Consider the following 16,769-nt stretch of genomic DNA (forward strand, 5'->3'; position numbering starts at 1 on the left):
AATTCAGTATTTACCTTGGTTGACTGCATGTTTTTTCCAGGCTCTGCTTTGGCTGTTGGTGTGGACTGAAACATAAGCAAAATACGTCCAGAGATTAATGTGCTTGGTTATTTCTAAGGAGTCAGCTTATATAAAGGTAAGTATCAGTTGGGTTCCCACTCGTGAGCACACATCCAATCTAATTAACACACAGTGCTTTGATCTTGTAGTTTACAGTGCCCTGGCACAGACCTCCACTCAAAAAGCACTCAAACATGTGTGCACACAGACATACATCACACAGTTCATATGGAGGACTGAAAAGAGAGCGAAAGAAGGTATTACACAGAATGAACAGTTTGATTTACATCTGAACATTTTCTGCAGCCATGCCACAAAATTGATTCCTGTGACTCAGCTGAAGTGAAAGTACACTGAGCAATAAATTAGTACTAGTAGAAACATGAACAAACACTTAAAAATTAAAGGACAGTTACACCTGGTAAAAAGAAAGAAAAGTGAAAATGTCAGCTCACCACATTTTTCTCACTATTTTTTCTTGCTCTTGCTACTTCAGCTGTGCCATGATTCACACAGAATTCCTGCGGCTACTGGAAAGCAATCTAGAGACGCCCTGGAGAAGGCTGCTACCTCCTGCATGAGCCTCAGCATCTCTGGCCACTGCACAGCCTGGGAAGCCCATGTACACACCAGGGGAACCTGGTTTGATTTGTCAGTAACAGCACCAGCTGCAGGGAGTGATTGGGGGGAGATGCAAACCCTGAAGCCTGGGCTTCTTCCCAGCTGGGGCTGGCATTCCTCCAAGTACTCCAGAGCCAGTGGGGAACATCAGTTCTGGGTCTCATTGCACTCTGTCCACCTGCAGCAGTTTCGAACTCCATTAGAAGATGAGAAGCTACAGATGGAAGCGCTCCTTATCCTCTCTATCCCATCAATCCATTGAGCACATCTAAAGTTAGGGGCTTTTTCCCCACTCAGTAACTTATTAAAATTCAGTGAACAATTCCCCAAAAATTTCAATTAGGTGACAATTTAATTATTTTCATTGTTTTGTAATGTTCCCATTTCGGCTGCCAAATATTAATTACCATTAAGATATATCCAGTTTTTCTATGACCACATAGAGAAATATGCTGAATTTCTTTACTATTTGATATGTAAATATTCACACCCACAAGCTGAACCACAGACACCTGGTTGGGAAATCCTGAACACACATAAAAATGCCCAGAGGGGTTGTGGAGTCTCCTTCCTTGGAGGTCTTCAAGACCCGCCTGGACATGTTCCTATGTGACCTGATCTAGGTGAACCTGCTTCTGCAGGGGGGTTGGGCTAGATGATCTCTAAAGGTCCCTTCCAACCCCTACTATTCTATGATTCTATGATATTTATATTATGTAACATCTAAAGCAGTCAACCAGTCATCTCTAAATACAAAGATGATCATCAGGGACAGTCAGCATGGCTTCACCAAGGGGAAATCCTGTTTGACCAACCTGATAGCCTTCTATGAGTGCATAAGTGGCTGGCTAGATGAGGGGAGAGCAGTGGATGTCATCTATTTTGACTTCAGCAAGACTTTTAGCACTGTCTCCCATATCATTCTAAGAAAGCCCTGGAAGTGTGGCTTGTATGAGTGGACAGTGAGGTGGATCAAGAGCTGGCTGAATGACAGGGCCCAGAGGGTGGTAATCAACAGAGCTGAGTTTAGTTGGAGGCCTGTGGTCAATGGGGTTCACAGGGGTCAGTTTTGGGGCCAGTGTTGTTCAACATCATCATCAATGACCTGCTGAGGGATGACCCTCACCAAGTTCAGTGGTGACACCAAACTGCCAGAGAGCAGCTCCATCAAGAAGGATCCGGGTGGCCAGCAAACTAAACATCAGCAGCAATGTGCCCTCATGGGTAGGGCAGCCAATAGCATCCTGGGGGCCTTGAGAAGAGTGCAGGTAGCAGGTTGAGGGACATTCTCCCTCTCTACACTGCCCTGGTGAGGCCATATCTAGAGTCCTGTATCCAGTTCTGGGCTACCCAGCTCAAGAGAGATGGGGAACTGATGGATAGAGTTCAGCACAGGGATACCAACATGATGAAGGGGTTGGAACACCTCTCTGACAAGGAAAGGCTGTTTAGCCTGGAGAAGGCTCAGAAGGAACCCTAAAAGCTAAGTGCCAAGAGGATAGGTATTCATTTTTCTGTGGTGTCCAGTGACAGCACAAGGAGTAACAAGCATAAGCATAAGCTGTAACACAGGAAGTTCCACTGGAATACAAAGAATTTTTTTTGTTGTTCAGGTGAGGGAGCCCTGGCACAGGCTGCCTTAGAGAGTGCAGAGTCTCCTCTGGTGGTTTCCAAACCCCGATTAAGGTAAAAATGCTCTAGCACAGGGTTGGGTTCGATGATCTCTAGAGGTCCCTTTCAATCCCCACCAATCCAGGATTTTGTGATGAGATCTCCTTTGGCAGCAAGACTCCAAAGAAACACAACAGAAGTGCAAGCATGACATTCAAGAAACAGAGTTTGTTTCTGCTGAGGGACGGCTGCCTGCTCAGGATGTTAAGTACCCTGCTGTTAGAACAGTAATTCAGTTTCCTTATGTGCTTTTCAGAAGAAAACTAAATCTGTCTTTTTTGCAGGCCAATAAAATATATTTACTTGCATTTCTGTCAGCAGCCAACAACAGCTGTAGAGAAGACAGAGTCAAACTCTCAAACTGCCATACCAGTCATTAGCAACTGCCTGCCTTTTTTTTTGTAATATTGTAAATATTATTTTACTAAATGTATTTTTGGTAGGGTATGCATTATTCATTATTCTCACACGTCTTTTCAAATGTGCAGGACTGCTCATACTATTAATTCACATACAACACAAAAGAATATATGGACTCGTATGTGCAGTGCCTGGATTCAAGACTTACACACATAAGAAGATGCTACGGTCATTTTAAAACACAGGTTCATGAACATGTAAATGCTCACATGCACACACAGCCCCATCTACTTAGATGAACTTTTAGCTATGACAAAATTCAAATACAATTAAAAAAATGTATTAGCGCTCCAATCGAAACAACAATTTTAGTATGAAACCATACATTCAGTCCTCGTTTAAAGGCAGCCAGTTGTGAGCAGTCACAGCCTGAAGCCACAACATCTATTTACAGCATTCACTGAACTCCTACGGAGAAAAATATATTCCACCTCCCCTTCTACTGCCTGAACTCTGTCAGTACCTGACAGGCCACATTTTAAACTAACACAGGAAACTGAAAAACAGCCTGCAAAAGAAAGAGAGTATTTTTTAAGTAGTTCTCCAGTTCAGAGCATAATTGCACAAATGTATGAAAAAGGAAGGAAGTTAAATGGGCTTTTTTCTCAGTGGCAGTAACAGCACTTCCAGCAAAAGCTGCCAGGCGTCTGCCCTGTCTCCAGCCTGGTCCAATCTTTCCATCCAACCCTGGAGCTTTTCCTACCAAATAAGCAGGTTCATGTTCCTTCCCCTGCTGCAGTCACTCCAGCTTACTCAGAGGGGCATAATGCTGAGCGGTAATTTGATCAAGGGATTCACACACACATATCTGAAAGCTACAGAGGATTTCAGAGCATGTTGAAGAGAGGTTGCATACTACAGGGACTCTAAGAAAGACAAGTGAGACATGGTTATAGCAGGCAATTAGGCAAGAGTTCTTAATTTGCAAGAAATTGAGGACTAGAAATGAAAGTGACTCAGCAACCTCATTCCTTTTCAAAGAAGTCTCCTGTCAAAATGCAGATGACTTGCTTAATCCAGGAGGAAGACATTAATAATGCAACAGACATTAAAATAAATCATTAATTGTCTTACACATGCAAAGGCAAGACATTGTTTCAAAGGGATTTGTGTTTACCAGTCTCTCAGCACTAATGCCTGCCTCTGCTACAGTATTTTCGTTTCATCTTGCAAACACCACTTTTAAAGATCTGACTAGAAATTTATCATACTCTTCTGAGAGTTATTTCAAAATTCAAGTAGGGAAGACCACAACTACTTTTAGATAGCTAGCAGGGTTACATGCAGATGACCACATCAGCACTGAATGTGATACAAGTGAGTTTATTCACAACCACAACATGGCAATGAAACTTGAGACTTGCAGGTACCTTCATTTATGAGTAATGACGATCATGAACAAATACAAAAGATTTCATTGTCATCCAGCTCATGGCTGCTAGCCTAGGTCTCATATACGTGCATGAGGGAAAAGGGTTTAAAAAGGTTGAGGTAACTTCTGATACAGAGAAGATGGAGCCAGACTCTCTTCAGAGATGCATGCTAAAACGACAAGGTACAAGCTGCAGCAAAGGAACTTCCCATTTGCTAAAAGGAAAAAAAATCATTGTAATGAAGGTGACCAAGCATAAGAACTGGCTGCCCAGAGACACTCTCTGATCTGCACACCTGCAGATAGTCAAAGCTTGTCTGGCACATCTGTGAGCAGTCTGAGTCACCTGTAGAGCTGGCTCTGCTGTGACTGGAGGGCTCTGCTAACCTCACTGCTCTTAGTGCTCCTTCACTCACACACGTACACAAGGGGCAGGCTGTCCTAGCCTCCACCACTGCACAAGTCCCTGCTGGTCTGGTTCGGTGTTCAGCATTTTTGTTTGCTGATTTCACTGCTACAGTTATGGAAAATGAAAGAGGCAGCAAATCCCTAACCATTTGTTTAAATAATAGACGTAAATTTTGTTAGGCAAGATAGGCATAGGGAGGATTATGACTCTCTTCTAACAAGTAGAGTACATGATTGATGACACAGCTTCAATACTGAAGAATTTCTACTCATCAGACAAGAGAGGACAAGCATAAAGGACAAAGGGAAGGAACCTGTCAGACATACAGAGATAGGAAATTAACAAGCAGACACAATTGCCCTCACACTAAAAGCCAAAACTTGTCTCGAATGCTTTGAATATGTGAAAAAATCACCATGAGGTAAATAAACCAGTAACTACACTGGGGGGAGCTAGGTACACATCACAAAATGTGACCAAGCTAAAATGAAACATTTATTGCTGTCTATATAAAATCCTCCAAGTGCTTTGTATAACAATTTTTTGATATTTTTGGAAAAGGAAACTAAGCTGCAAACAGGAAATATACAAAGTAAAGTTGCTTGGTATCAAGGTGTTAAAAAAGAAATTCCATTGCTTCATGTATTTGTGCTTAACTCCAAACATGAGTTTATCAGGAATGTATACCTTTGTTTCAGATGGCTTCGTAATTTGTAGTTTTGATGCATCCACAGAGGCGGACTGCTTCTGAGAGAAAAAAATAGATTAATTAATTTCACCTTTGTTACAAATGCTTCGAATTGTTAGGCAACCATAAGCAACTGGAAATAATGAAACATGCAGCTAAAAAATAAGAATAAATTGTTACTGAAAATTAGAGCTACTGTGTTAGATCTTCTTCTCTCCTGTATTTCTGCAATACATGTTCAATTTTGACAGCATAATGCCCATAGATTTTCTCACAACAGTCTTATTTTTTCTCATATGTATTGAAAGCAAATTTCATATGAAGTATCAAAACAAACTCAAATCCTACTCTTATACTGAAACATCTATACTTACTGTGCAAGACTGGTCCTTTTTCTTCTTTACAAAAATTGTACTTTTGGATGGACTAGTTTGTGGTACAAAATATTTAATACTAAATTAGCAAACTCAAATAGGCTGAGATAAAAAGGAACAATTAATCTGTATGTAACACACACACACGCAGAGGTGTTTCTACATATGCCACCCTCCTGGAAATGCTGCAAATGACACAGTCTGTTTTCAGTGATGTTAATCTGAGAACAGCATGTTTAATTCTGCTGTGACTGTATCCAACTTCAGAGCCTAGAATTGAATATTCAATTGTATCATCAATACTTTATAAAGACGTAATACTATCTCTCTACTGCTGCTTTGTGTTCCTGTCCTTAAAGGTCTATGTCCCAGCTTGATCACACATTCACAGTTTGCATTTAGTCAAATGGCATAAGTTCCTGATTTTTCTGGATTTTCTCCTCATGTTTACCGTGCCACTTTCTATGTGAAATTACATATTGTCTGAATGAACTCTTATTTTCACACAGAAAATCTTCTCATTTCCCTAACTCTGCACAGTACAAGCATTTCACAACAACAAGACAAAAGTTGCACAGAACTTAACAGGTACACTACAATGATGACACTGTGCTCCTCCCGGCAGCATATCCGGTATCTTGCACACCTTAGTATGAGGTTTGACTACTCTAAATATATACCAGAAAGGATTTGCAATTGTCACACTACAGAAATGGAAGCAAGTAATACCTGTTTTCATATATGACTATAGGTATAAATTGACTACATAACAGATGTGAACTTTTGTATGGTGGAGACACACAAGAATCTACAGAGCCTCAGGACAGGGAAGAAATACGTATTTGAACAATCTTCTAATACATTTCCACTACCACCATCAAGTCATCTGTAGGCAACACCATATTCCTCTTAATTTGATCTTTAACAGTTATTCCTTTTTCTTCTCCATGACAGTACTCTGAATTCTTTCTACATGACTAACAAACAGTTATCTAGTCTACACCTTTTTATGAGTCACCTAGTCCCTGTCCATTTAATAAAAACACATTTATCTGAGCCCTTCTCTCTTCCTACCTTCAGAAAACTCCTACAAAGCCATTTTCTTCCAATTCACTGAAAAATTCTGTCCTGAGCTCCAGCACAGTGTCAACACTAAAACCTGAAGAGATAAAAAAAAAATCCTCCCAAAGAAACGAGTTGCTTCCTCTTTCTACCCTGTCCAGCTGGACGGCAGTAACCAGGAGAGAAACTGGGCGGTGAGGAATTTAAATGTTCACGGAAAGAAGAGTAGTTTGAGGACAGAACTAACAATTGTCCTGTCCAGCTGGATGGCAGTAACCAGTAGAGAAACTGGGAGGTGAGGAATTTAAATATTCATGGAAAGAAGAGTAGCTTGAGGACAGAACTAACAATTTAATGCACAGTTGCTGAGCAGCTACCGAGAATGCTAAGCCGTCCTCCCCATAAACTTTCAGAGTTGATTTCAAAGAAACAAGACCTCTGGGAGCCAGAGGGGCAAAGCAAGAAGGTGTTTCAGAGCAGAGCACCTTCCTGCAGACCCCCTCTATCTGTCTGGCAATGCTGTACAACCATGACCTCTGGCTCCCTCAGGAGCATACTGTGCCTTGCTTCATTCACAGCACCTTTTGCCTGAATTCTACAATACTCAAGGCCTCTAATTTTCCACTCTCTCCGCCTCAAAAGCCACTACAAGGAAGAAAGATGTCCTTGTCCTTCAAAGCAGGGTCTGCAACCATGTTGAGTCTCACACACAGAATACAAGCAGCAGCCAGTGTCTAGCCCCTCATTTGGTAGCCACAGCCTGTTTCTGGGGGATTACTTTTTACTGCATGTTGTTCTGTATTTCCACTTCTGAGGGCTGTGCAACACAGCCGTTAATCAGCTGTATTTTCTGCAATCCAACAGTCAGATTGAAAAGGGATGAAGCAACACACGGACGTCTGTCAGGCGTGGAGGTAAATATTAAAATGCTGCCTAGCAACCAGCATAATAAGGGCCTGACACACAGCTCCCAGTGTGGCTGTGGCCTGGGCAGGCACACCCTGCTCATGCCCAGGGCTGGTAACCTCTGCTGTGGCCTGGGCCAAACACCCCTTGCAAAAAGATGACGCAGCCAAACAGAAAAACAAGGAGAGCTGGACTGGCCCTGGAGGTTGGGGCGCAGCAGAGAAAGCCAGGCAGGTGCTCCCACAGGGAGCGCAAAGTTTTTGTTGTGTTGTTAGGGATGTACCGCAGGGCAAAGCCAACAGCAGATGGAAAAATGAGTGTCATCGCTGCTGACACCTGCACCTACTGTGGCTGCACTCCCATAGATCCTGCCCAGACAGAGGTGTAAATGGGTGTTGCAGGATGCCATACTGGCCCCCATCTTAACCCACAGAAGGTCTCCTGAGAGTGAAGAGGCAGTAAGTGGCCCTGGCCAGAGGGACAGCTGCTGCATCGCTCTTCAGAAAACACCTCTGTGAGTGTGAGAGGAGACAAAGTTCATGGCAAAGCATCCAGGATCAATCACAGAGAGCTCACCAGCAGGAAGAATGTGGAAATACAACCTGCAGAGGAGTCCAACAACAGTATGAGCCTCCCATAATAACCACAGAAGGGGCTTGAAAGACAGAGAAGAGGTTACAGGTTAACAGTGATTAAATGAAGACTGCCACCTATTAATTACTCCTCCCTGCCAGCAAAGCTGCCGGATGACAGGCAGTGTGACAACTGCCAGTTCACAGCCTGTGCTCTCACCAGCCCAGCCAACTGGCAGGACAGGCACAGAGAGACAGACAAGTGCAGGACATGACCAACAGACAGCAGATGCTCATGGCTGTCAGTTAGAGGATAGCCTCCTGTGACAGTCTGATGATGAGACTTAGGGCTGGATTTGATAAGGGAAGGAATACCCTTAGAAACTCAGTCAAATTAATGGGGCATCCTACTGTTAATGTTTCATCCTACTGTTGAAAGAGAATATTCACAAAAGCCAAAAAGTCAGTTAGTAAATAAAAACAGAAAAAAAGTCTTCCAAAAGTTGTTTATATAGTCTCACTGCACATACCTCAGAAATCTAATCTACAAAAGTAGAAAAAAACAAAAGTAAAAGTGACAAACATCAAAAGAAAACTTTAACCATTCATCAAATTGGGTGCAAATGCCCTTTGGAAAAAGAAAACAGCAAGTGGAGAAATCTATGACAGCTCTCAGTTGCAGAAAGCTACAAATCGTTGAAACCACCCTATATGCAACATAGCAGGAACTATGAACAGCTAGCACTATACATTTTTTAAATTCATGGAGAAGATTGATCAGACTGCCCACTGTCAGAAAGGACCACAATGCACCAAAATTGGCTTCCTTCCAAAAGAGAAGAGATGTTGAATACATTTACCAAGCAACCAATACAGAAACACTTGGATGACAATAAGAGAATAAATAAGAAGCAATGGATTGGTCAAGAATAAAGCAAGTAAAATGAACACAGCACTCAATACACTTCAATGGGGAAATAAGCCTGGTGGATAAGAACAAACGAAATCTCCAGAGGAGGAAATGCTGTGACTGCAACTTCTCACAGTACTTGAGGTGCCATTTTCTCAAATGAAAGGGAGAAGTGAGTGTACAGGCTTGCTTTCAGCCAACTTCCAGCCTAAACATTTCAATGAGTTCCTGAAGGGATCTCCAACAAACTGTCTGAAGGAGATCAGAAAGAATACCACAAAAACCCATAAGCTAGGAAGGCAGCAATACTGACAAAAACGTGTGAGGTTACAACGCCACAGACTAACATACTTTTGCCAAAAACAGACAAGGAAAGAAGAATCTGAGACAAAAACCTGTTGCCCTGACAACATAAATATAAACGTAAAACATGAGAAAACCAAATCTGTTTGGCTTGAGCTTGTCAAGGTCAAATGCTTGAGTAGTTTTGGTCATCACACTGCATTACAGATGAATGAAGAAAGATCCGAGGACAGGTCCAGGGGAAAAAACCTAAAAGCATGTACGTGGGACTTTGTGACTGGAAAACCAAACCAGCACCTGACAATTTATCCTCCAGCAAGGGAGCCAAGAAGAAAGGAAAAGGAGACTGGCTTATTCTGTAACAAAGAATCTCTCAAGTCAGAGCTCAAAGATCGTTCCTCCTGGGAGAAGAGTCACCCTGTGGCAGAGGTTATCTAGATAAAAAAGGCATTTCCAGCCCCAGAAGCCTATAGGACAGCTTATATAGTTACTTTGAGTGATCTAGCTGTACTCAGTCTAGGACAGGCAACTGAAGAGCCACCTCAGTACTCGCTTGGGTTTACACGTCATACAAATTAATGAGTTAGGACTGCTTCTCCGATTTAAATCTAACATTGGTGTTACTATTTTGATATTACTGACAGGTTACATCAATGCAGCTGGGTAACACAGCGCAAGACCAAATCTACCTGATAAAAAACGGTTGCTTCTTTACATGATTTTGTTACTGAGCTTTAATTATCAGTCTTTGTAAGATGCAGGCAGCAAATGCCCTTTAGAGAGCTATTCTGAAAAATAATAGATTGATTCAATTACATGTAAAATACATCCCAAGCTGTTACAGGTTAAGCCTCTTGTTGGCTTTGCTGGCATGTGGTAATGGCTGTGTAGCCCTCATCTCCCCAGGCATACAAAGGCTGTTAGCAGGCAGATGCAGGCCAGGGATGATTGTGACAGACCATTCCAGCATTCCACCAAGCAATCTGTACATTGCCAGCAAAGCAATGCAACGTGGAGTCTTAAAAACACATCTGTGCTGAAGAATCAATACTGCAACTTGTGGCACAAGCATGAGTCCATTAACTTTCCATTAAGCCAAGTCGAGTTGCAAATACAACTGGAGCCCACATCTCTGTGTGTGTATATGTACAAAAAAAATATATACACAAAAATACATAGTCATATTTAAAGCCACATAGCAGCTAAGATACACAGTGATTTAAAACTGGTAAAAATGTAGCACTGATACTAGCTCTTTATATATATTTTATTATTACGGAATCTATAGCAGCTGAGTTAAAAGTCACAAATGTGAGCTTTTCCTCTGCCATTTTCCATCCCAAATCATTCTGAAAGAATTACTTTGTAATTACTGTTCTTATACATATTCTGTTATTAAGAAAACAACATATTTTTAAAAGAAAGAGTAAAAAACTCACACAAAACCAGTAGAATAATATCTTTTTTCCAAGATTTCAAGTGAATTTTGTGAGGTCTAAGTTAAAAACTTAACAAAATGGAAGAGCAGGATATAGTTTTCTGAACAGTACCTTTATATTACTCAAGAAGTGGTATATTTACATAAAACACTTCTACTATATATGCTGCTTTTGTGACGCGTTTCTTTGTAGGAGTAATCAGCACCATTTCTTTTCTAAACAATTTACATTGCAATTTCTAATGACCGACTTTGCCACACGTGACTACCAGCATGCCTCTCTTGTTTCTAAAGCCTATTACCACTGTTGAAATTGCCAAACACTGCATGTTGTAAACAAACCCTACTGCCCCTGACAGCTCCCAAGAGAGATGGGGAAAAAATGCTTGGAGGATGGTTATTTTTTTTCTGTACCTAAATTTCAATTAAATCTAAAATTCTTCACTAACATTTTTACTGTCACGTCATTTTTAATGTCAAGGAGCTCATTACAGCCCTGGTTCAGTAAAGCCCTCCCACTTTGCACTCTTTCCAATAAATCAAATCAAACCGAATAGGATTTGATATGTAAGCATATTCATTTGGACAATTTGTTGAATTCATGCTTTTGTGCTTTTCAATTCTTGAATATACATGTTTAAAATATCCATTTGAAAAACCAAACCACCAACAAAAAAAACCCTATGTTAAGGATGCTTCCCGTGTTTTTAACTCACACAAACTCATGGTGTGAATACAACCTAAAATCTATCACTACAGTTTAAATTGAAAAAACTTGGCAAAAATAACAAGAATAATTTGGATGAGCAAGGATCTGCTGGGACAACTCAGGCAGAAACCAGCCATCTATGAGAGGTGGAAACTGGGGCTGGGTTCTTGGGAAGAATATCGGAACATTGCCAGGGCATGCAGGGGTGCAACTAGGAAGCCTAGAGCCCTTCAAGAATTACATTTAGCCAGCAATGTTAAGAACTGTAATAAGGCATTTTTCAAGTCCATCAGCAGCAGAAGGATGGTGAGGGGTAATGTGGGCCCGCTGCTAAACGCTGAGGGTGCTCTGGTGTCTGAGGATGCAGAGAAGGCCAAAGTACTGAATGCCTTCTTTGCTTCAGTCTTTACGGTCAAGGCTGACCCTCGGGAAGCCCAGTCCGGCAAGGGTAACAGGATGGCCAGGACAGCAGAGGACTTGCCCTGGGTGGAAGAGGGAGAGGTTAAAGACCTGTTGGCCAAGCTTAAGGCTCATAAGTCAATGGGTCCTGATGGGATGCATCCTAGAGTGCTGAGGGAGCTGGCTGATGTGATTGCTAAGCCTCTCTCCGTCGTTTTTGAACAATCATGGAGGATGGGCGAAGTGCTTGAGGACTGAAGAAAGGCCAATGTCATCCCAGTCTTCAAAAAGGGCAAGAAGGATGACCCATGAAACTACAGGCCGGTCAGCCTCACCTCTATCCCTCAAAAAGTGATGGAACAACTCATCCTGAATGTTATCACTGAACATATGAAGGATAAGATGGTTATTCGGGGGAATTAACATGGCTTCACCAAGGGGAAATCCTGTTTGATCAACCTGGTAGCCTTCTATGAGTGCATAACCAGCTGGCTAGATGAGGGGAGAGTAGTGGATGTCATCTACCTTGACTTCAGCAAGGCTTTTGACACTGTCTCCCATAACATCCTCATCAGAAAGCTCAAGCAGTGTGGCTTGGATGAGAGGACAGTGAGATGGATCGAGAGCTGGCTGAATGACAGAGCCCAGAGGGTGGTGATCAATAGCACAGAATCGAGTTGGAGGCCTGTGGCCAGTGGAGTTCCACAGGGACCAGTTCTGGGGCCAGTCTGGTTCAACATCTTCATCAATGACCTGGATGAGGGGACAGAGTGTACCCTCAACAAGTTCGCTGATGACACCAAACTGGGAGGACTGTCTGATTCCCCAGAAGGCTGTGCTGCCATTCAGCAGGATCTCGACTGGCTTGAGAGTTGGGCAGAGAGGAACCTCCTGAGGTTCAACAAGGACAAGTGCAGAGTCCTGCATCTGGGAAGGAACAACCCCATGCACCAGTACAGGCTGGTGATTGACCTGCTAAAGAGCAGCTCTGCAGAGAGAGACCTGGGAGTCCTGATTGATAATAACCTAAATATGAGCCAGCAATTGGCCAAGAAGGCCAATGGCATCCTGGGATGCATCAAGAAGAGTGTGGCCAGCAGGTCAAGGGAGGTTGTTCTCCCTCTCTACTCTGCCCTGGTGAGGCCTCATCTGGAGTCCTGTGTCCAGTTCTGGGCTCCTCAGCTCAAGGGGGATGGGGAAGTGCTGGAGAGAGTTCAGTGCAGGACCACCAAGATGATCAGGGGACTGGAATATCTTTCATATATGGAAAGGCTGCGGTAACTGGGGCTGTTTAGTCTGGAGGAGACTGAGGGGAGAACTTGTTAACATTTATAAATATCTAAAGGGTGGGTGTCAGGAGGGTTGGGACATCCCTTTTTTCTATTGTAGCCAGGCAACAGGACAAGGGGTAATGGGATGAAGCTGGAACACAAAAAGAGCTTCAGAAGTGGATTTGCCATCTGACAAAACTCCATACCTACTCTCCTCCTAAACAAGAAAGAAAATAGGATTATGTAGGTACTTCAAGATCAGCAAGTCAACTGCAGTAAATCAGAGACAAAACTCAAAGCCCACTGGTAGCACCAGACCATGACTTTCTGCAAAACTCTGTTTAAAAGGTTATCTTGATTACTATAGCAGAAAAGATTAACCCTGGAATGTTATTTGCCTGCATTTTCTTACCATACAGAGTAAATGTATGCAACAAATACTAATGTATACCCAGGAGGAAGATCAACCATCAGAGATGCTAGAAGAGTACATAGGAAATAAACCCATTTTCTCATGAAACAAAAACATGACAGATATTTTTAAAGCAATTGGTTTGAACCAAGACACTGAAAAGCTGATTAGCTCATGAAGCATTTTATAGCCTCAAGTGCTGCTAAATTTGTTGACTATCACAGCACATTGAGACAGACAACTTCCATAACACAGACTCACACTTATTGTTGTCCTCTATTTTGATAAGTAAAATACAATTTCTGCCATTTTGGCACAGGAAAAAAAACCTGGCAATATTAGTCACTGAATTTTATATATCAGGTAAAGCTGATTAACCATAGCACTCAAACTTACAGTAGTTTTTAAGCAGTGTTTTCTGAGATAATCTCCTTGCATTTTGAATTTGGTCATACTAAATCATGTGTTATTAAGCACAACCTGTGATTAAGATCAGTATTACATTTACCAGTATAGAACAAGGCTTCATATATCCGCCAAAACACCTGTAGGTTAGATGTCTCTTTTAAGATTTCTGGATTTCAACAATATATGTCAAGACCAAAACTTTACATGCTTGTTTTCCTATATTTTAGTAACTATTAGGTTGAGACTCCGAAACTGCTTTATGCTTGAACAAAAAACAATGGAGGGCAGTGAATTACAGCAATAATTTTTATACCATTTGACTCTTTTCTCTAAACTCTGTACACCTGAGTTTATGCTTACTTATATGCAGGAAGTTAAGGATACCCAGGAAAACTTAGTACTCTCCCATAGCTGGTGGTAAGAAATCCTACACATTCATTCGTTACTACCTCCTACTGTGTCTAATGCTTTCACAAGCTTCTTTAGTTGGTTGTTTACTTTGTTTGGAAGCACAGGAAAAGTGTTTGCTAGGTGGTCACTGAGCAAGCACCATACCTAAACATGAAGAACCTTTACATGCACACAGCTCAGTTTGTGGGCAGAAGAAATTATTTAGCCTCAGCATGGCTATAGCTCTATAACCTTTATTACACAAGGGCAACTTCAATGTCCTTTCATGATTATTTCAAGTGATCTGGGAAGAAAACCAGTCTATGCCAATCAGGATAACAGAATTCATCTGTTGCCCTCAGATTCCGTGTTGATGCAAACAGTCATAGCTTTAATATCACAGGATACACATTCCTTGTTTCTTTTAAATGGACTTAAAAGCAAAGACTGTAAGAAAGCTCTGGGTTTGTATCCAGATGATACTTCAGCATCAGAGGGTTTGTTCCACTGTGAAAGTTTTTCAACTCAGCACAGGTCACTTGTGTTTAATTTTCAAACTTAATTTTCATTATCAAGGATGTTAACTTTATTGCCATTTTGATGAAAAGAGATTTTGGTATTTCCACTTGATCGCAGGATGTGTTACATAACTTGAAATTTCCCTCAGCTAAGCATTGAGAAATACTCAGAAAAAAACCATATTTTTAAGCACCAGATAAAACTCCTCACCATGCATATATACAAATATAATGAAAAGAGTTCTCACATCAATGATTTGGTCTAAACTCCTCATTCTCATTTCCTCTTAAAACGTGCTCTGAGGTTACCTCCTTTTGGAAACTTCCTGTTCTCATGACAATAAATTCTACAGGCTGACACATACCAAAATGTCATTTTCATTCAGTCATATTCAAATATTAGAAGCAGTACACAGTACTGTCACTACTCTTCTCAGGTTCCCACTCTGCACAACACAGCACTACAGTAAATGTACTAGCAGAGCTCTCCATTTTTCTAGATAGCTCGGAAGTGTCTTTTCAGTTCTATGTCCTGCAGAACGTTACTATTATCTGTAATGACTGCTGCATTTCTGCATGTTGTTTTAAACATCAGAATGTTCCAAAGCTATCTGCAGAAGCAAATGGCAAGCTGATAAGAAAACACCAGGAAACCACATGATTAGGTGCCAGCCACATGCCACATAGAGCTGCTGAGCTCTGCTAGGATTTGTGTCACTTGGTCTGCAGTATCACCCGGGGACAGAACACAAAGCCCTCCTCAGCAGTAAAAGAGAAACGTGGAATTACAAACAGAAACAGTTTTCTTTAAAAAGGGGTTTAAAAAGACAAAACTGTTACATAAAAGAGGACTTCATCTTAAGATTGAAGGTCACTGAAGTCATGAGCTTGGATATTTTTACTACAATAATCAAACCAGACAATATTCAAAATGAGAAGTTGTCAGTGAGTGATAACTCCAGGTTGGAAATGCAGAAATTCCTAACTGGAGGATGCAGAACAAAATACTATCCTTACTGACATATTGTCACAATGGTGCTGGCTACTGAAATGAACAGAAAAATGGAAGAACAAATGAAAATCAATTATTTCTTTAAAAATAAGAAATTTTAATAGAATTTTTCTTTTCTAACATAATCTAAGGATAACACTGCATAACTTCTATGTGTGCTTCTGGGTGTTGTTCTTAAATCATTTATAAAAACTCAATATTGTATTACCATTCCACTTAAAAGGAGATAGACTGGGTCACTTCTTGCTTGAGTATTACCTCTTCATTCAGTATCTCTCAACTTGCTTCAGAAGGGCCCTCTACATGCTCTGGAAGAATAAGTACATCATTGTTCCATTAAAAAATAAGAAAACTCCACCACCTTCCTGAGGCCTTGTCCTGATTCACAGAGGCTTCCTCCCCAGGCATCAAAAAAGTGAACTTTCTAGTTGGCTCAAGCACTACTACTAAGCAAGGTGTACAGTCAGGCACAGAGCTGACTTCTTCCAGAGCCAGGAAGGTCACCGAGCCTTACAGAGCTCCCAAGGAGTTCCCAAGGCGACCAGCCTTCTTGCCTGCCTATGAGGTTCTTCCTTGGGCAAAAGAGACCCTGGGAAAAGTCCCATGCTTTTCTGAAAGCAGGTTTTCTACTCTCAGAAAAAGAAAGAGCAGAGACAATGATAATGAGCACATTATCACATAATGAGCACAATGGAGAATGAAGTCACTGAAAACGCAGTTCCTTTACCTTCTCAAAGCAGAGGTTTCTCCTCCGTCCCCATTCTTAGTCCTCTAAGAGCCACTACCTTCAGGGCAACACACCTTTGAATAAATTTCAGACTGGGAGAATCTGAACAAGGTGCAA

General features: G+C 41.5%; 1 protein-coding gene across 5 annotated transcripts in view; it reads right to left on the reverse strand.

Annotated features, from left to right (window-relative positions):
* CAST (calpastatin) overlaps positions 1-16,769 on the reverse strand; it is a 61,018-nt gene that overhangs the window by 23,178 nt on the left and 21,071 nt on the right. For 3 of the 5 annotated variants that reach the window (XM_062018215.1, XM_062018213.1, XM_062018216.1), the window contains exons 4-5: positions 5,241-5,300; positions 15-65 (exon numbers count right to left, since the gene is read on the reverse strand). In XM_062018215.1, coding sequence (XP_061874199.1) covers positions 15-65; positions 5,241-5,300 — 111 coding nt within the window. Of the gene's footprint in view, positions 1-14; positions 66-5,240; positions 5,301-16,133; positions 16,194-16,769 lie in introns of those variants that run through there. The other 2 variants (XM_062018217.1, XM_062018214.1) reach the window with 2 other exon arrangements.

Source organism: Colius striatus, chromosome Z, assembly GCF_028858725.1.
Source record: "Colius striatus isolate bColStr4 chromosome Z, bColStr4.1.hap1, whole genome shotgun sequence".
Lineage (NCBI taxonomy): Eukaryota > Metazoa > Chordata > Aves > Coliiformes > Coliidae > Colius > Colius striatus.